Below are 19,950 nucleotides of genomic sequence, written 5' to 3' on the forward strand. Positions count from 1 at the left end.
GGATTTTGGAAAATCTAACCGAGCACGAGGGACGGAGGAGGCTGCTTTGAGTGCTTGCGGCACCGACTGAACAGCGCTGCCCTCTGCTGGGCGGCGCGTCTCCACCAGGTAAGACGCTCCCACAAGTGTACACTGCTGTCAGCAAGGACGCCGGCCCGCCCCCGCCCACTCCCGGGACCCGCCCCGCCCCGCCCACTCCGGGACCCGCCCACTCCCGGGACCCGTCCCTCCGGCGTCCCACCTGGGCCCCGTCCTTCCCCGGAAAGCCCCGCCCACACCGGGATCCGCCCCGCCCACTCCCGAGCCCCCGCCCCAGGCCCCGCCCCCCCTTGGGGTCTTAAACGAAGGCGCGCTCGACCTCTCGGCGCTCGCCTGCTCGGGTCTGGCGGCGGCGGCGAGGCTAGACCGGGTCCGGCGCGTGCGGCGGGGCCTCCGGGCGGCATGGAGGGGCCGGGGGCTGCTGCGCGGGGGAACGTCTCCCTGCACAACTTCAGCGCGAGGCTGTGGGAGCAGCTCGTCCACTTCCACGTCATGCGGCTGACGGACTCGCTCTTCCTGTGGGTGGGGGCCACGCCGCACCTGCGCAACCTCTCCGTGGCCATGTGCACCCGCTACGTGAGTGCGGCGGGAGGGCCGTGGGTGGGGAGAGGGGCCGGGGGGGAGGGAAGGGGCAGGCGGGGAGGGGGACGAGGGGGCTAGGGATGCGGGGGAGGGATGGGGTCCCGGAGGCCGGGCCGGTGGGGGCCGGACGGTGACCAAGGGCCTCAGGCGCGCGCCCCGTGCCCACCAGGGGCCCGCCGGGGAGACCGCGGATTCGGTGGCCCCCAGGGCTGTCCCGGGCCGGGGAGGGGCGCTTGGGGCTCCCCGGGACCGGGGTCGGGGAGGGCTGCGCTACCCACCCGGGGAGAGCTGCGTCCCGCCGCTCGGCTGGTCCTCCTTCTCCATCTCTGGTTGGAGTGTCAGGGCTCCCTCGTGGGACCTCTGCTGTCCGCTCACACTCGCCCTGGGGGGTGGTATCTGCCCCTGTTTTACTTGCCGGCTCCGTGTTGACCACATTTATTTACATTTCCGGCCCAGACCTCTTTCCCGCCCTTCCCCTCCCCTCCCGTGTCTCGCTGGCGAATGTAATAGGCATCTCTGACTCGGCGTTCCAGGCTCCGCCCCTGCTCCTCCGGCAGCCAGCCCCTCTGTTACAGCAGCTCCGTCCCAACCTTGGGGTCATCTTTGGATCCCCCCTCCCACGCTCCACGCGCCCAGTGTCAGTGAAGCAGTAGGCACTGCCGTCAGCAGACCCTGCAGAATCCAGCCTCTTCTCACCTGCTGCCTGGGCCAAGCCTGCATCCCTCCCCGCGGCTGAGGCCCCCTTTGCCACATTGTAGGTTTCTCAGAGCTGCTGTTGCAAAGTGCCACAGACTGGGTGGCTGAAAACAACGGAGGCTGATTCCCTCCCAGATCTGGAGGCCAGAAGCCTGAATCAAGGTGTCAGCAGGGCTGGTTCCTCCTGGAGGCTCTGGGGGAGAAGTCGTCCCCTGTGTCTGGGCTTCTGGTGCTGCTGGCACCTTGGTGCTCCTTGCTGGCAGCCTGGTCACCCCCAGTCCTGCCGCCAGTGTCACAGGCCTTCTCCTCTGTGTGCCTCTGTCTCTTCCCTTCTTCTGAGGACACCAGTCCTACTAGATGAAGGGTCCTTCTCACCTTAAGTTACATCTCAATTACACCTGCAAAGGCCCTATTTCCAAATAAAGTCACCTGCACAGGTGCCAGGGGTTAGGACCTGGACGTACCTTTTGGAGGTCGTGGCTCAGCCCTCGGCGCTGCCTTACGGCCAGTCCTCCACGGGCTGCAGTCAGTATCGTCATTCAGACCTTCCGAGAGTCCAGAGCCTGCGCTGACCTCCAGGCCCTGTCAGCTGCTGGGGCGCCCCTGCCCCTCTGGGCTGCTCCAGCCCTTCACCGGGCAGGCCTGCCTGCTGCCAGGAGAGGCTGCAGAACTAGGACGGCACAGGCCCACTGCAGGGGGAGGCCAGCCTGGGACAGGAAGGGGGCCGTGGGACCCTGGGTGCTCAGGTGATCCAGGAGCGTTGGGCCTTGCAGGTGGGGCAGCACTACCCTTTGTTTTCCTTGCAGGACCCCATCCCAGTGTCCACTGCCCTCCTTGGGGACATGTCCGACACGACGTCCACCGGCCTCGCCCAGCGCTTAGGTAGGTCCTGCAGCTTAGCTGCCCGAGTGCCTGGGGGGGGACCTCGTTGTTCAGCGGAGCCGGGAGGCGAGTCACAGAGGAGGAAGGCTCTGCCTGGGAGGCGGACCCCTGGTCTCTGTGGGAAGGAAGGCCTCGTACACTGGGCTCCTCGGGAGCTGACCTGGTACCAGCGCCGCTCGGGGCTTGTGCTCCCCACGGGCTCCCGTGTCGCCCTGGCTGCCGTCCAGGCCGACCGGTGACAGGTGATTTGCTCCTCCTCGTGGGAGGAGAGGGCGAGTGATGCCCACAGTACCTAGTGGGCAGCGGCCCCAGGTAGCCTCCGGGGGTTCGGTGGGGCCCCGCGGAGCAGGAGGGACCGCCCTTCGCCGCAGGTGATGTTGCTTAGAGCTCACCCTCGGCCTGGCCTGAGGGTGGCGTGAAAGGGCGTCAAGCAGGGCCCCGAGGTTGAGGGCTCCAGCCCCCCTGCACCCCAAACACGCATCCTGTAGATGCCCAGGTGGTTCAGGTAAAGATGCCCCCAGCTCGTACCCATGACCGCTGGATGGTCCCAGGCGCCCGGGGACCTTGACCGGCAGGGCAGCCTTGTCCCCTGTCTGGCCTTCGTGTTCACAGTGTCCCAGCCACGTGCGGAGCCCCGGGTCCCGGCTGGGGTGTGGCGATGAGGCCCGGGCCCTGATTTTGAGGAGCTTATTTTGTAGTTGTGTTGACAGCCCTGTTAGCCTGATTTCGGGGGAGTGGGGATGTGTGTGTCAGTCGCTCCGGAACGCACGCGTGCGGACAGCGCGGCCACGCGGTGGAGGCACTGCCAGTGCGTCAAGGGCGGGGCTGTCACAGGTGGCCCACAGGTCGCACGAGACGCGGCAGAGACCTGGCGGCTGCGTCTCGGGGACGTCCACCGCGCTTGTTCTTTAGCCTGAAGCTAGAGCAGCCTGGCTAGTAAGTTATTTTGGTAACTGTTTATGAGGAAGCAATTTACAATTTACAGAAAAGCCACAGGACAGATATAAAGGATTCCTGCCTAGCCTTCGCCCGGACTCCCAGGCGCTATCATTCCTGCTCTACGTTCGAGCTGCTAGTTTTTTGTGAACCACGTGAGAGCAGGTGGAAGGCCTGATGCCCCTTTGCTTCACTGCGTATTTGCCAGCGTTTCGGGGTGACGCACCCCCAGCAGGCAGGCCCCGTGTGCCGGGCCTGGTGGAGGAGGGAGGGAGGCTGCTGGTTTGTGGAGCTGGGACCAGTGGGTCCCCCCAGTGTGGAGAGTCCGGGAGAGGAGGGCGGCGGGAGCTCGTTTGATGAACCACGAATCAGCTGGTTATTCCAGTGAAGTGAGATGGGCTCCCGGTGTGCTTGAGATGAGGCCTGGAAGCGGCTTGTGTGCGAAAACTAGGGTTCTTTTTCTTTTTTGGGGCATTCTGTGCAAACGTTGGGGCTGTTTTTAACATTCTTTCACGTGGCTTACATCGATTTATAATCTGCATAATTTGAAACAACACAGACCAAAAAATACATTCTTTCTAACTTAACTAAAGTCAGACGTTAATGGAGGCTCCCACCTGCCTGTATCGGCAAACCCTGCAGCCCTCGGCCACCGCCCAGCAGGGACGGGCACACGTGGTGAGATGCCAGCACCCCAGGGGGACAGGCGACGCGTGTGCTGAGGCCACAGGGGACCGTTCCGCAGGGAGGTCACCTGCAGTTGAAAATGCGTTATTAATCGCCGTTGGTTGTCTGGAGGGTGCTGAGAAGAGACAGGTGCCCCGAGACAGTGTCTTGTGTGGAAGAGGTGAACGGCCTGGGGGCGCGGGGGGCTTCGGTGTGGACGGGGACCCCTTGCCCTGTGTGGCTCTGGGGGGCGGGGGGAGCTGCCGGGTGGCCCATGCAGGCGGGATGGTTCTTGGCTCGCGGAGGGGCTGGAATCAGTGGCCCCCGGGGCTGGCGACTTTCCTGCCGCTGAATGCGGGCAGGCTGAGCGGCTGGGGCTCGACTGCCCCGCTCTCCCCCGTCCCCACCTCTTTGCCTTTGCCGATGGGACTGACGTAGCCCTTGACTTCGGTGGGGGGAGGAGGGGCTTGCACCCGCCCCCTGTGGGATGGGGCCCAGGGAAGAGCTATTTCACCGGAAGAGGGGACTGGTGCCGGTACCGCCTGGCTCGTCCTCGGGACCTGTCCTGCCTTCAGGTTATGGGTGTGCAACCGCGCGTGCTTTTGGCGGTTGGAGCAGCTCACGTCAGCCGTGAATGGTGCCGTAGAAAGGAACTAAAACGCGTCTCTCGCATCGCGTTGCGCAATCGTACGTGTGCGCCTGCACGTGCGTATGTGTAGGAACGCCGGCTCCCCTCTGTGGGCGGGGGAAGTTGCTGGAGGGGGCGGTGCTGAAGTATAGACAGATTTTTTGGGCCGTGCCCCGCTGCTCGCGGAATCTTAGTTCCCCGTCCGGGGATTGAGCCCAGGCCCTCGGCGGTGGAGGCGTGGAGTCCTAACCACTGGACCGCCAGGGAAGTCCCAGGACCTTAGTGCTTTAAATACTTGCACATTATCTGCGCTTTTTAAAAAGCAGCACAACCAGCCAGCCCCGTGTGCAGAGCGGTGGGTCTCAGACAGTGGAGTCCGAGAATCTCGACTCGGTGGGTCTGGGCGGGGCCGAGGGTCTGCATCTCTCACGCGGTCCCGGCGCCGTGGCCATGGGGACCGGGCCTTCAGAACCGCTGTTCGGTGCCTGTAGTCTGGTCTGCAGCAGCTGCCCGTGACGCTGCAGGTGTCAGAGCTCGCTTCTCTCCCTGGAAGCCCGCCTTCCTCTTCCAGGCCTTTCCCCGCAGTGGGTCGCACGCGTCCGTGTGCTTTCTCTCGTTTCAGCCAGGAAGACCAGCAAACAGGTGTTTGTCAGCTATAACCTTCCAAACACCGACAGCAGCTTCACGTTGCTGGTAGAAAACAGGATCAAGGAGGAAATGGAGGCCTTTCCCGAGAAGTTCTAGCCGAGGCGGCAGCAAGGACGCGGACGCGCGCGCCCGGACAGACGTCTGAATAAACGCGTGGGGTCTCGCCAGCCGTCAGCAGGGTCACGCGTGACGTTTGTTTCTAAAGGGTCGGTCTTCCCGCCGTCACTGGAGTTGGGCCCCAGGGCTGCACCTGCAGGAGGAGGCAGGCGAAGGGCAGGGAAGGTTCCTCGCGGTCCTGGGGGGAGGGGTTCGGGGCCGTTGTGGGACGGAGGGGCTGCTCTCCATCCCCGGAGGGGAAATCAGTCACGACTCCGTCAGGCCCGAGGCCCGAGGTCTGTGAGGTCCTTCTGTCGTGTGTCCCCGCGTCCCGCTGCTCCCCGAGTCTCACTTCTCTGGGCCCCATTTCCTCACTTGTGAAGTGGGACAGTCTCACCTGGCTGGGTTATTGCTGGAAATGCTTCGCAAACCCTGGTGCTGTGGCCCCTAGGACCTGGGTCACGGTTTTACCCTCTTTGTTGAACGGATCCGAGTGTGTCAGCCCCTCCCTGGGCTTCCTGCTACCCTGTCTGTCCTTCCGTCCCCTCTTTCCTCCAGGTCCCAGGCCCCTGCTGCATCGTCTTAATCCTTAGCCTTTTCCTGCCGCTTCAGGTGGAGGAGTCCAGTCTTTCTGGAACGTGTGCTCCTTTCCAGAAGCCGGTGTTTCTCAGGTCAGTGGCTCTTAACTTGACTTCCGGTCGAATTGCTGGCAGAGCTTTTTACAGGTTCCCCTCCGCAGACTCAGGCGGCCGGAGGCCCAGGTTTTGTGGGGTTGGAAAGCCCCCCACGTGCTTCTCGGTGCAGGCAAGGCCGAGGACTACAGGCAAAGGACTCTCTGAGCTTTGGGGTCCACGTGGACCCCTTCTGTCATGAGAGGCGGACGGTTTCGGGCCCTGTGACACGGTTCACGCGATGGGTGGCAAGTCCCGTGTCGAGCCCGTGCAGGCAGCCAGAGCGGTGACACTTTGGCCGGGACGGGAAGGCCCTTCCGGGGACCAGGTCTGGGGCTCAGGACGCTAATCTGCAAGGCCCCGGCCGGTCGTGGTTTGGAAGCACAGCGGACACCTTTCTAGGAAGAGCAAGTAACGCAAAATCAGGGCTATGGAGAGGAGAGTTTGGTATAAATACTTTATTAAAGAAATATTGCTTTCTTGTTAAAAAATACTACATTAAAGAGAGCTCTGGGTTCTCAGTCTCTCCTGACCGAATCACAGTGTCAGAATTGTTTCCTGTCTAGGAACCTTCAGGCCACGGATTAGATTAGCAGGACATCCACACACAAGAGAAAAAAACTCTGAAATCTGCTGTTGCCCCCCATTTCTCGGGGTCTACGAACGGCAGTTGGATGTTTCCTCTGCCTCTGCCCGCCTTTACGACGGGGAATCTGCAGGCAGAGAAGCCACCCGCGGTCCCCCGGGGGCAGAGCCGAGGCTGGGTTTACACAGGCGCTGAAGTAGGGACATAGCAAGACCTGAATCAACAGAGTTTATTACTCGTAGCCAGTGGTCATGAAATGCCCTTCACTGGATACCGTCAGATGAGGTAGGGAAAACATTCCAGAGGAAGTTTGTTAATGGGGCAACATTTTTATTTCTGTACGTTTACATACAAATCTCCCCCCGGGGTACAACAGCTGTGACGTCATGCAGACAGGACCGTGGGAGGGCAGGGCAGGACTGGGAGCGGGTTTGTGCCAGGAGCGGGTTTGTGCCGGGAGCGGGCACCTCCAGGCGTCCCGTCTGTCCGCGGGCCACACGGTTCTCACGCTGAAACCTCCGGCCCGGGGCTGCTGGGCCACCAGGGCACCCCCAGCGGCACGCAGGCCGCACCGCGTCCCCAGCACCCCGCGGCCCAGGGGCTTGTCCTTTGGCAGCACCTCGGCCGCCCTTGTGCGGCGCCAGGAAGTGCTGTTTGCGGGAAGTACTTCCTCTGGGCGGTTTCCTTCTCCTGCTGTTCTGCGGCCAGACCAGCTTGCCAGCCCCCTGCCCCTAGTCGCAAGTGGTCATACAGTCTTTCAGAAAACGCAACATTTAAAACGTTTACTCTGTGTCTTGGGTAGCTAGTAGGCAGGGTATCGGATGCGTTGTTACCGACTTCCAGACAGGAACCGAAGGCAGGAGGGTCATGTTTGTGCCTGACTCGCTGGAAGGGGGTCCCGGCTCCCGGCTGGCTGGGACGGGGGGTGCGGCGTGATGCCGGAGGACGAGCTGGACCTTCCCGGGCGGCGGGCTGGGGGAGCCGGGCGGCGGACGTGCAGCGGCAGGCGCCTGAGAAGCGTCTCTCTACTCAGCACGGAGGGACCTGGGCCGAGGGGTCCACGCGTGACCATGGGGGTCTCACGGAGCAAGGCAGGACCGGCCCCGGCTGGGCTTGGGGCTGCCTCGCCCACGTGGTGTGGGGTCTCACGGGGCTCAGCCCACAGGAAGCTTTTCTGCTTTGGCCACACTCACAGCTGTCCCTCAGGGACCAGCCTGACCCGGGGCCGCGGGAGGGGGCGCGGGGGAGCCGGGAACCTCCCCTCCCTCACACCTGCCGGACTTTGGTCCTGGGAGCCCCGCCCTCGCAGCCAGCTTCTCTCCTAGTCCACGAGCTGGCCTGACCACTGCGGACACGGTGCTGGGCTCTGTGGGACCAGCGTCTACTGTTGTCACTTAAGATGCACCTCTGAACGGGGGTCTGGGAGTGCTGTGCCCACCTTCCTGGAGGTGCTGGCCGCCCCCTGCAGCTTGAGCACGACCCCTAAACGTCTACACGGCCAGCGGGAGGGCACGCACGGCTGGGGGTCCGGCGAGCAGCCTGGTTGCACGGTGCCCTGGCGCTGGGGTGGTGGGTGCAGACACACCTGGCAGGTGTGGCCCAGGGACCCCACTGGCCCTGCGCCGCACGTCCCGCCCTGGACCGGGGGCCCTGTGGCCGGCACGCTGAGAGAGGCTGAGGTACTTCCCAGGTTTGGCACTCGAGCTGCACAGGTGTGAAGAAAGGCCTTGTAGATTAAGGTGAATGCGGACGGACGCTGAAACAGGACAGACGTGACTCAAGACACCAGGCAGGGCCCCGAGCAGCTGGGCTGGGGCTCCTGGCTCCGTGCGGTTCAGTTGCTGGCGCCACGCAGGCCTGCGGGTCTGCTCGCCTCCTCACGACGTTCTCACCGAGCCGGCGGCGCCTCCCCGTGGCCGCCAGCTTGTAGGGGCGCCGTGGGGGGTGGTAGGACAGACTGGAGGGGACGGGAGGCGAGCGGGGACGCCTGGGCCTCGGGGTCCGAGCCGCCGTGGGCTGGGAGTCCCCTCGCTGCTTCCCAAGGACCCGGGGCCACGCCTTCCCTGGAAGAAGAGGCCACGGCAGAGGCACCGTGGGGAGGTGGACCCTTCCAGGAAGAACCCAGGCTGTCCCGGCGCCGCCACAAGGCAGTGCCTGCCCGGCCGGCGAGGGCTGTTTCTCAGCATCTCCCGTGTTTCCTGTGAAACGGCTCCAGACAGGTGCAGAGAGCCTGACCTGGAAAGGCAGGGAGACGAAGTGAGAAACACGACGAAAACCCTCGGACACCGGGGACGGGGTGGGGCTCGAGCTTTGGTGAGTTATTGCTTCTCTCAGTTGGTCTTGGTGCTCTCGGAGGCTGCGGTCAGCCGGGCTCCCCGGTGAGGGGCCCGCTCCTCGCCCCGGGCCCAGCTCCGTGCTGATGGAAGCACAGGGCACGGGGCCATCCCCCGCAGGCTCTGGGGTCTCCGCCGGCGGCCAGCGGAGCCGAGGCCTCCAAGCTGGTGATTTCTGCGCGGTGTGTGCTCGGGACGCGGCTGACGGGCCGTATTTGCGGGAGCGCCCCTCCCTCCTGGGGGGCTGCCTTAGTTGCCTGTTTAGTTATTTTCCTATTGGTTTTAGTTGAGGAAGTAGCCGTGTGTTCAAGTCGTGCTGGCAGAAAAGCTGACTGCAAGAGGGGACTTTTCTGCTGGAGCTGAACCGGGAGGAGGGGTGATACAGTAACTTGTCTCCGACTTGTTGCGTCTGCTGCTCGGGAGCTGAGCTGGGCAGACCTGCTTGGAAGACCGGGGCAATGCCACCACTAATTAGGATTTCTGGTGAAATGGTTAAGCTTTTCCCCCAAAGAGCTTCCAGCATCAAGTATAAAAGGCTGATCTTGCAGGAAAGACTAAGCTGGTTTTAATGATACTGTGAGCTGCTTTCCCCCAGCACATGGAGTAGAAGCTCTTACCTTACAGAAAAAACCTTTAGAAACCATACAGACTCTAGCAAAACCCTAACCATTGACACTTCAGTCTGAATAAAGCGCAGCTGTGGGAGTGCTCCAGACGGTGGCTGGTCGGTCTCTGCGCGCAGCCTCGGGGACAGCTGGCTCTGAGGGCGCAGCCGACCTCCTGGGGAGCCCGGGCTGCGCGGTCCTTACAGCGTGTCCTCGGCCACCGTGTCCCTCTTCCTGAGGAGGTGGCTCCATTTCGAGATCCGTGAAGGGAAGGGAATAAAGTGCTTCTTGTAAAAATGACCAAAATAAATACAAACGTTTAATGGCAGAGAGGAAAGTCTTCGAAGGGTCGTTTGCAAAGTCCGCTTCCTCAGACATGGGCTCCTCGGGGGTCCCCACGCCGGCCTCAGCAGAGTGGGCCCGCCCGTGGCCACGCTCAGCCCGGTCCGCCCCCAGGGCCCTGCTACATGGGCCGCCCGCCGTTGGCCGTGGTGCCGTCCGGCAGCCCATCGCCCGCGGCGGCCGCGTCGTGCAGCCCCGAGTAGTCCTTGAGCTCGGCGTTGGTGAGCAGGAGCGGCTGCTCCCCTCGCCTGGGCGGCAGCAGGGGCTGGCGCGTGTAGTGCTCGCCGTCGGGGATGCTCTCGGGCAGGTTCTGGTCCCGGCTCTCGGGAAGCAGCAGGAGGCAGATGATGCAGATGAGCGTGCAGCAGGCGAAGATGATGTGGTGCAGGAAGTAGCCCTTCTGGTTGTGCAGCTCGATGATGGGCGCCGTCAGCATGCCGAAGCCCGCACTGGCCAGCACCAGCCCCAGGCCGCCGCACCTGCGGGGAGCGCACAGGTCGGCAGTGGGTCGGACCCACAGGCGCGGGGCCCCAGCACCAGCACACGGCCGGCTCCCCCCAACCCCCTTCACCTCCTGCATCTGCTGCCACCGCTATTCAGTGAACGCTTTCCTCGCCAGCCCAAAACTTCTTACTTCATTTAGTTTGAAAGGTGACTGTAATAAATACCACCGTAAGGGGACAACCGGCCTCACTCGCCGTGAATAACATAACATTTTGTTTCTCAACCCTGTATCAATTTACGCTGTTTTTCCGAGGCTCACTCTTCATTTAGAAGCGGGGAGGGCGGCCGGGGGTTAAAGAAGGCATTAAGGACACGTCGACAGGAGAGCTGCCGAGGTGGTGGAGCTGAAAGACCCCCCCCAGCTTGCCTCTTCCCACGGGCACGCCGGGCTCACAGTTGCGTGCAGAGCAACCATTGACGAAAAGGACCAGAGCGTGCCAGAAAAGATCTATAACTGAAGACATAAAGCAGGAGCCACAATGAGATGGGTAGGAGGAGCAGACGTGCGAGATGATCAAGGCTCATGACCCCCACCGGGTGGGCGACCGACACACTGGAGAGCGATTACATCGCGGAGGTTCTCCCATGGGAGACAGTTCTGAGCTGCACGTCGGGCTCCGTAGCCTGCGGGTCCTGTACCAGGAAAACGGGCCCCCAGGGCGTGTGGCTTTGAAGGCCGGGGATGGGGGGCTTTCAGGGGTCCCAGAGGCCTGGGGGAAACAGAGACTCCACTGTTACAGGGAGTACACAAAATCCCATGTGCACTGGGACCAAGGGCAGAGCAGTAACTTGATAGGAGCCTGGGCCAGACGTACCTGCTGGACTTGGAGAGTCTCTCGGACAGGAAAGGGGGCAGCTGCAGCTCACCCTGGGGACATAGATGCTGGTGGCAGACATACTTGGGAGCTTTCTACCATGGGGATGCTGGTGCTGGCGACCACCATCTTGGCTCATGAGCTCCAAGACCTGGTACCACCCAACCGCTTGTAGGTGCCAGTGCTGGGACGCCTTGAGCCAACCAGCAGGGTGGGAACACGGCCCCACCCCTCGGCGGACAGGCTGCTTAGAGACTTCCTAAGCACACAGCCACCTCTGGACACGGCCCTGCCCACCAGAGGGCCAAGATTCAGCTCCACCCACCAGCTGACAGGCGCCGGCCTCTGCTGCTAGGAAGCCTGCACGAGCCTCTAGACCAGTCTCACCCACCACGGGGCAGAAACCAGAAGCAAAACCACAATCCTGTAGCTTGCAGACCTCGGCTGCTCACAGCAGGCCAATGCAAGCTTCTGGACACCTCAGAGCCCATACCTAACTAACTGTGTTAGGAACTGGCCCCAGCCACCGGCGATCCTACACCAGCTCTGAGATCCCTGGGCCCTGCAGCCAGACTCCAGGACCCAGCTCTGCCTGCCAGCAGTCTGGCACTAACCCCAGGACCTGGCTTCACCCACCAGTAGGGGGTCAACAGCTCCAGAGTTGCCTGGACCCTGACTTCACCCATCAGTGACCCGGCACTAGCCCCAGGGCCCCCGGGGATTCTGCAGTCAGCTGCCTCCTGACCAGGCCCCACCAACCAGTGGCCTCCACACAAGGCAGAGCTTGGCAGTCAACCAGACCGGGTGCCAACTAAGCCCACCAGACCACCCACATAGTCAGCCCTCCAAAACAGAAGGAACCACGCAGCCCTCATGGGGGCACCCCTAGAGCGTACAGCTTGGGTGATGAGGGGGCGCATGCTGCTGGGATGCATAAGATGTCTCCTACAGAGGGCCACTTCTCTGAGGTCGAGAAACGTAACCCACCACATACGTAATATACAAATAGCAACTCAGACAAGATGAGGTGGCAGAGGAACATGCTGCAGATGAAGGAACAAAATAAAACCCCAGGAGAACAACTAAGTGAAGTGGAGATAGTCTACCCAAGAAAGAGTCCAGAATAATGATCGTAAAGATGATCAAAGAACTCGGGAGAAGGATGGATGCACAGAGCGAGGAGTTAAAAGCTTTTAACAAAGAGTCAGAAAATATAAAGAACAACCAGACAGAGATGAAGACAACAGTAATTGAAATGAAGGAGTCAACAGTAGTCTAAGTGATACAGAGGAATGGATCAGTGAGCTGGAGGACAGGGTAGTGGGAGTCACTGCTACTGCTGAACAGAAGAAAGAATGAAAAGAAGTGAGGGCAGTGTAAGACCTCTGGGACAACACCAAGTGCACTTAATATTTGCATTATAGGGGTCCCAGAAGGAGGAGAGAGAGAAAGGGGCACAGAACATATTTGAAGACATAACCACTTAAGACTTATTTAACCTGGGAAAGGAAACAGACGTCAAGGTCCAGGAAGCACAGAGAGTCCCAAACAGGATCAACCCAAAGAGGACCACACCAAGACACACTGCAATTGAAATACCAAAAAATAAAAATAGAATATTAAAAGCAGCAAGAGAAAAGCAACAAATAACATACAAGGGAACTCCCATAAGGCTATCAGCTGGTTTTTCCAGTGGAAACTGCAGGCCAGAAGGGAATGGCATGATATATTTTAAATGATGAAGGGACAAAACCTACAACCAAGAATACTCTACCCAGCAAGGCTCTTGTTCAGATTTGATGGAGAGATCAAAGCTTTACAGACAAGCAAAAACTAAGAGTTCAGCACCACCAAACCAGCTTTACAACATATGTTAAAGGGACTTCTCTAGATGAAAAATAAACGGCTACAACTAGAAACAAAACTATGAAATGAAAAAACTACGTGGTAAGGGCAAACATATAGTAAAGGTAGGAAGTCATCCACAAACAAAGCTAGTAGGGGGGTTAAAAGACAGAAGTAGTAAAATCATCTATATCCACAATAAGCAGTTAAGGGATGCACAAAACAATTAGATGTAAAATATGATGTCAAAAACAGTCATCATGAGGGGAGAAGAGTACAGATGCAGGGTTTTCTTTGTTTTGTTTTTGTTTGTTTTTTAAAAATTTATTTTATTTATTTTTGGCTGCATTGGGTCTTCATTGCTGCACATGGGCTTTCTCTAGTTGCAGTGAGCGGGGGCTATTCTTCCTTGCAGTGCATGGGCTCATTGTGGTGGCTTCTCTTGTTGCGGAGCACGGGCCCTAGGCTTGCGGGCTCAGTAGTTGTGGCGCAAGGGCTAAGTTGCTCCGCGGCATGTGGGATCTTCCTGGACCAGGGCTCAAACCCGTGTCCCCTGCATTGGCAGGCGGATTCCCAACCACTGTGCCACCAGGGAAGTCCCAAATGCAGAGTTTTTTTTTTTTTAATTAAATTTATTTATTTATTTATTTATTTTATTTTTGGCTGTGTTGGGTCTTCGTTTCTGTGTGAGGGCTTTCTCTTCTTGCAGCAAGTGGGGTCCACTCTTCATCGCAGTGCGCGGGCCTCTCACTATCGCAGCCTCTCTTGTTGCGGAGCACAGGCTCCAGACGTGCAGGCTCAGTAGTTGTGGCTCACGGGCCTAGTTGCTCCGTGGCATGTGGGATATTCCCAGACCAGGGCTCGAACCCGTGTCTCCTGCATTGGCAGGCAGATTCTCAACCACTGCGCCACCAGGGAAGCCCCAGAGTTTTAAAAGTACACTTGAAATTAAGAGATCAACACCTTGAAACGGTCACATGTATATATAGACTGCTATATAAAAACCTCATGGCAACCACGAGTCAAAAATCTATACTAGATACCACCCATAAAAAAGAAAAAGGAATCCAAACATAACACTAAAGATAGTCATCAAATCACAAGAGAAGAAAACAAAAGAAGAAAGGGGGATAAAGACCTCCAAAACCAAATCCAAAACAATGAACAAAATGGCAGTCGGAACATACATATTGATAATTACCTTGAGTGTAAATGGACTAAGTGCTCCAACCAAAAGACACAGGCTCGCTGAATGGATACAAAAACAAGACCCGTATATATGCTGTCTACAAGAGACCCACTTCAGACCTAGGGACACACACAGACTGAAAGTGAGGAGATTGAAAAGGTATTCCATGAAAATGGACATCAAAAGAAAGCTGGAGTAGCAATACTCTTATCAGACAAAATAGACTTTAAAATAAAGACTATTACAAGAGACAAAGGAGAATACCACATTATGGATAAAATGATCCAAAAAGAAGATATAACCATTGTAAATATATATGCACCCAACACAGGAGCACCTCAATATATAAGGCAAATGTTAACAGACATAAAGGAAGAAATTGACAGTAACACAATAGGGGACTTCAACAGCCCACTCACATCAATGGACAGATCATCCAGACAGAAAATCAATAAGAAAACACTGACCCTGAATGACACACAAGACCAGATGCACTTAATTGATATATATAAAGAGAGCATTCCATCTGAAAGCAGCAGAACACACATTCTTTCCAAATGCATATGGAACACTGTCCAGGACAGATCACATGCTAGGCCATAAAACAAGCCTCAGGAAATTTAATAAAATTGAAATCATATCCGGCAGCTTTTCTGACCACAAAACTATGATACTAGAAATCAACTACAAGAAAAGAACTGCAGAAAACACCAGCACATGGAGGCTAAACAATATGCAACTAAACAACCAATGGATCGCTGAAGAAATTAAAGAGGAAACAACAAAATACCTAGACACAAATAAAAATGAAAACAGAACAATTCAAAACCTATGGGACACAGCAAAAGCAGTTCTAAGAGGTAAGTTTACAGTGATACAAGCTTACCTCAGGAAATAAGAAAAATTTCAAATGAACCTAACTGTACTCCTAAAGGAATTAGAGAAAGAACAAACAAAACCCAAAGTTAGTAGAAGGAACGAAATCATAAAAATCAGAGCAGAAATAAATGAAATAGACTAAAAAAACAATAGAAAAGATCAACGAAACTAAAAGCTGTTTCTTTGAAAGATAAACAAAATTGATAAACCTTTAGCTAGACTCATCAAGAAAAAAAGGGAGAGGGCCCAAATCAATAAAATCATAAATGATAAAGAAGTTTCAGCCAACACCACAGACATACAAAGGACCATAAGAGACTGCTGTGAACGACTATATGCCAATAATAATAGTCAACCTAGAAGAAATGGGCAAATTCTTAGGTACAATCTCCCAAGACTGAACCAGGAAGAAATAGAAAATATGAACAGATCAATTACCAGTAATGAAACTGAATCAGTAATTTAAAAACTCCCAAAACACAAAAAAGTGCAGGACTAGATGGCTTCACAGGTGATTTCTACCAAACATTTAGAGAAGAGCTAACCCCCATCCTCCTCAAACTATTCCAAAAAAATTGCAGAGGAAGGAACACTTCCAAATTCATTCTGTGAGGCCACCATCACCCTGATACCAAACCCAGACAAAAATATCACAAAGTTATAGGCCGCTGATTAACATAGATGCAAAAATCCTCAACAAAACATTAACAAACCAAATCCAACAATACATTAAAAGGATCATACGCCACAATCAAGTGGGATTTATCCCAGGGATGCAAGGGTTTTTCAATATCTGCAAGTCAGTGTGATACACCACACTGACAAACTGAAGAATAAAAACCATATGATTATCTCCATAGATGCAGAAAAAGCTTTTGACAAAACTCAACACCGATTTATGATAAAAACTCTCCAGAAAGTGGGCACAGAGGGAACATACCTCAACATAGTAAAGGCCATATATGACACATCCACAGCTAACACCATACACAACAATGAAAAGCTGAAAGCATTTCCTGTAAGATCAGGAACAAGACAAAGATACCCAGTCTTGCCACTTTTATTCAATATAGTTTTGGAAATCCTAGCCACAGAACTCAGAGAAGAAAAAGAAATAAAAAGAATCCAAATTGGAAAGGAAGAAGCAAAACTGTCACTGTTTGTGGATGACATGATACTATAAATATATATAGAAAATCCTAAAGATGTCACTAGAAAACTATGGAGCTCATCAATGAATTTGGTAAAGTTGCAAGATATATAATATACAGAAATCTGTTGCATTTCTATACATTAACAATGAACTATCAGAGAAATTAAGGAAACAATCTCATATACCATTGCAACAAAGAGAATAAAATACTTAGGAATAAACCTACTCAGAAAACTAAGTCAGTCACTGATGAAAGAAATTGAAAACGACAAAAAGAGACGGAAAGATATATCGTGTTCTTGGATTGGGAGAATTAATATTGTCAAAATGACCATACTACCCAAGACAATCTACAGATTCAATGCAATGCCTATCAAAATACCCATGACATTTTTCACAGAACTAGAACAAATAATTTAAAAAATTTAATGGAAACACAGGAGACCCTAAATAGCCAAAGCAATCTTGAGAAAGAAGAACAGAGCTGGAAGAACCACACTCCTGACTTCAGACTATACTACAAGGCTACAGTAATCAAAACAGTATGGTACTGGCACAAAAACAGACACATAGATCAGTGAAACAGAATACAGAGCCCAGAAATAAACCCACGCTCTTATGGTCAATTAATCTATGACAAACGAGCCAAGAATGTACAATGGAGAAAAGACAGTCAAGGATTCTTTTTTGGAACATCCATGGCACACACTGTGCTTCATAAATGTTGGGATGCTGCAGATCAGATCACCCTGGTTCCTCGGCAAGAGGGCCACTGTCCCAGTGAATGGGGCGGAGTGAATATGATGACCCTTACAAAGAGCGGTGTGACTGACTCCACCTGGAAGGTGAATAAACAAGCACCTGAAATAGCTCTTCAGTCCTTGTGAGTCTGGCCACTCCAGGAAGCCACAGGAGGCTGCAAGGAATTATGTGGGGCACCGGAAATAAAGGACGTGTTTCACGGGCCTTTGATACCAGTGAGACATCATTTTCTCTAAAACTGCCCACATGGGACTTCCCTGGTGGCGCAGTGGCTAAGAATCCGCCTGCCAATGCAGGGGACACAGGTTCGAGCCCTGGTCCGGGAAGATCCCACATGCCGCGGAGCAACTAAGCCCGTGCGCCACAGCTACTGAGCCTGCGCTCTAGAGCCCGCGAGCCACAACTACTGAGCCCTCGTGCCACAACTACTGAAGCCCGTGTGCCTAGAGCCCGAGCTCAGCAACAAGAGAAGCCACCACAATGAGAAGCCCGCGCACTGCAACGAAGAGCAGCCCCCGCTCACTGCAACTAGAGAAAGCCCGCTCGCAGCAACGAAGACCCAACACAGCCAAAAATAAATAAATAAATAAATAAAATTTATTAAAAAAAAAAACCAAAACAAAACTGCCCACGTGTCTGCCTGACCTTCCTGTGACTTGAGTGGGGTGGTGCTGATGAGCATGAGAGAGGCTTCCCCGCTCGGAGCAGTAAAGTGCTCACGTGGTTAGTGCACAGGGACGTGAGTGCACAGCCCACAAGGAATTCCTGAGCAAGGAGCTGGCGTCCCCTCAGAGTCCAGGTGAACTATGTCATGGTAGCAAGTCACGTCAAAAGAGATGGAACGTATTTGATTTATGGTAGGGTTCGATGACTTGTTTTTAAAAAGTACCGACATATCTACAGATGCATATATATAACATGCAATACATGTACACATGCATATGTAATATGCAATATAGCCTTATGTATTTTTTTCCACAAAAGCAATTTTCTGTTGGTTTTCTATCAAGGAGACCTTGAAATTAATAAGATTAGGAACAACTATGGCAGAATCTGGTATTCCATTTTTGGATCTGTGTTTCTTTTAGAAATCTCAGTTTAGAGAATGGGATCATTACGTGCTTGGTTCTAAGGTGCTAACTTCATCTTTCTCCCTGCAAATGCTGACTCTGTACATTTTCTGCTTTTCTCCAGGTTGTCACGAGAGGGCAGCACACGCTCAGGTTTAAACAGGAGAGCAGCCGCCTCGATTTGCAGATAAAGGAGAACCTGGAGCAAGGTTGCCTTCTCGTGCTTTCGGAGCTCAAAGGCTTTTACTGGTTGTCTTTATTTTACTAGTAATAATACCTAAGTTACTTTGAGGATAGAAAGATAGGTATACAGGCAGACTTCTTAGAAGTAGCAAGCTTGACTTAAGAATTCTGGAATCTTCAGAAAAAAATAAAAAGAATGAAGGAAAAAAAAAGAAAAATAAACAACAAAAAAACAAAAACAACAAAAAAAAGAATCTTCAAATCATTCTTTTAACCATGTTAATACCAGCGTCTTGAACAGAGAAAACAAACCTCCTGTTTTCCACTTCCTTCTCTGTATTACTTAATTTGTCTTGACTACCTTTCTGTGAAGTCAAGGATGAACAAATATTTCTGCCGATCTTTACAGAAATAAATGTCACTGCCAAAAATATTCAGGTAGGAATAATTAACACCACCAGTTGTCACTTAACTGTGGCCAGACCCTCTGTGTACAGTCTGTCCCCCACCGGTCCCCCCACGAGAAGGCCGTCATGACTAGTCTTGTTTTGGGGCAGAGATGAGCCCAGCTGAAGGACGTGCCCAAGGCCACGCAGGAACGCAGGTTCCCTGCCCGCTAAAGGCCCGAGTCTGGGGCTGTGGGGGGATGCGTCCTGTGTGCTTTGGCTGTCCCCTGTCCTGTCTGTCCCCCTCCTGCTGTTTGACGGTGAGGACTACCTGTCCATCTCCTCGGCCTGTGGTCACTCATCGAGCGCGTGTTATAAACATTTATATATATATGACGCAAATTTTAAAACGAGCTAAACGACCCCTCATGTCACGTGACCACACAGGCCATCTTTGTCCCTGGTGCCCGTTCCTGAGGCGTGTCTGGAGCAGTGACAGCGGGTGGGGTCCATTGGGGGTGGGCACAGGGAGGAGCCAGAAGGGAGGTCTCCGGAAGGAAGATGCTTGGAGGAAGGGGTGGGCACCTGAGGGGAGGGAAGAGCTCAGCCGGAGAAGGGGGTGCGCAGCCAGGGAGCGGGTGAGGAGGGGTCAGGAGGTGAAGTGGCTCGTCTCCTCAGGCAAAGGAAACAAAAGCAAAAATAAACAAATGGGACCTAATTAACTTTTTAAAGTTAAAGATCTTGCACAGTAAAGGAAACCATCGGCAAAATGAAAAGACAACCTACTGAATGGCAGACCCTATCTGCAAATGATGTGACCAATAAGGGGTTGACATCCAAAATATATAAACAGCTCATACAACTCAACATCAAAAACAAACAAAACCCCGACTGAAACAACGGCAGAAGAACTGAATAGGCATTTTTCCAAAGAAGAAATGCAGGCGGGCAATAGGCACAGGAAAAGATGTTCAACACTGCTAGTCATCAGGGAGATGCAAATCAAAACCACAATGAGGTATCACCTCATACCTGTCAGAATGGCCGTCATCAAAAAGAACACAGGTGACACATGTTGACAAGGATATGGAGAAAAGAGAACCCTCGTACACCGTTGGTGGGAATGTGGAATGGTGCAGCCACTATGGAAACCAGTATGGAGGTTTCTCAAAAAACTAAAAATAGAACTACCATATGATCCAGTAATTCCACTTTAGGGCATACATCCAAAAAAACTGAAGATACTAATTCAAAAAGATACATGCACCTGTGTTCGTAGCAGTATTATTTACAATAGCCAAGACATGGAAGCAACCTAAAGGTCTATTGACAAATAAAGAAGATGTGGTATACATATGTAGTGGAATATTAGCCATCAAAAAGAATGAAATTTTGCCATTTGCAACATGGATGGACTTGGAGGGCATTATGCTAAGTGAAACAAGTCAGGGAAA

General features: G+C 54.3%; 2 protein-coding genes across 8 annotated transcripts in view; one reads left to right on the forward strand and one right to left on the reverse strand.

Annotated features, from left to right (window-relative positions):
• The first annotated feature begins 322 nt into the window (after positions 1–322).
• Positions 323–18,307, forward strand: PSMG4 (proteasome assembly chaperone 4). Of its 3 annotated transcripts, none has more exons than XM_082413232.1 (4): positions 323–615; positions 1,380–1,479; positions 2,124–2,199; positions 18,052–18,307. In XM_082413232.1, exons 1-4 carry the CDS (start codon positions 442–444, stop codon positions 18,116–18,118), a joined length of 417 nt encoding a protein of 138 aa, XP_082269358.1. In that variant the 5' UTR covers positions 323–441; the 3' UTR covers positions 18,119–18,307. The 3 variants fall into 3 exon arrangements, with proteins under 3 accessions (XP_082269358.1, XP_082269359.1, XP_082269360.1); XM_082413233.1 differs by lacking the exon at positions 18,052–18,307 and adding an exon at positions 5,052–5,251 and having other exon boundaries at positions 331–615; XM_082413234.1 differs by lacking the exons at positions 1,380–1,479; positions 18,052–18,307 and adding an exon at positions 5,052–5,251 and having other exon boundaries at positions 349–615.
• SLC22A23 (solute carrier family 22 member 23) overlaps positions 6,288–19,950 on the reverse strand; it is a 153,261-nt gene continuing 139,598 nt past the window's right edge. For 4 of the 5 annotated variants that reach the window (XM_082413180.1, XM_082413178.1, XM_082413177.1 and 1 more), the window contains one exon: positions 6,288–10,189. In XM_082413180.1, coding sequence (XP_082269306.1) covers positions 9,832–10,189 — 358 coding nt within the window. In that variant the 3' untranslated portion in view covers positions 6,288–9,831. Of the gene's footprint in view, positions 10,190–11,029; positions 11,083–19,950 lie in introns of all 5 variants that reach the window. The other variant, XM_082413179.1, reaches the window with a different exon arrangement.

Source organism: Balaenoptera physalus, assembly GCF_965194825.1.
Source record: "Balaenoptera physalus genome assembly, chromosome: 11".
In the NCBI taxonomy this organism is placed as follows: domain Eukaryota; kingdom Metazoa; phylum Chordata; class Mammalia; order Artiodactyla; family Balaenopteridae; genus Balaenoptera; species Balaenoptera physalus.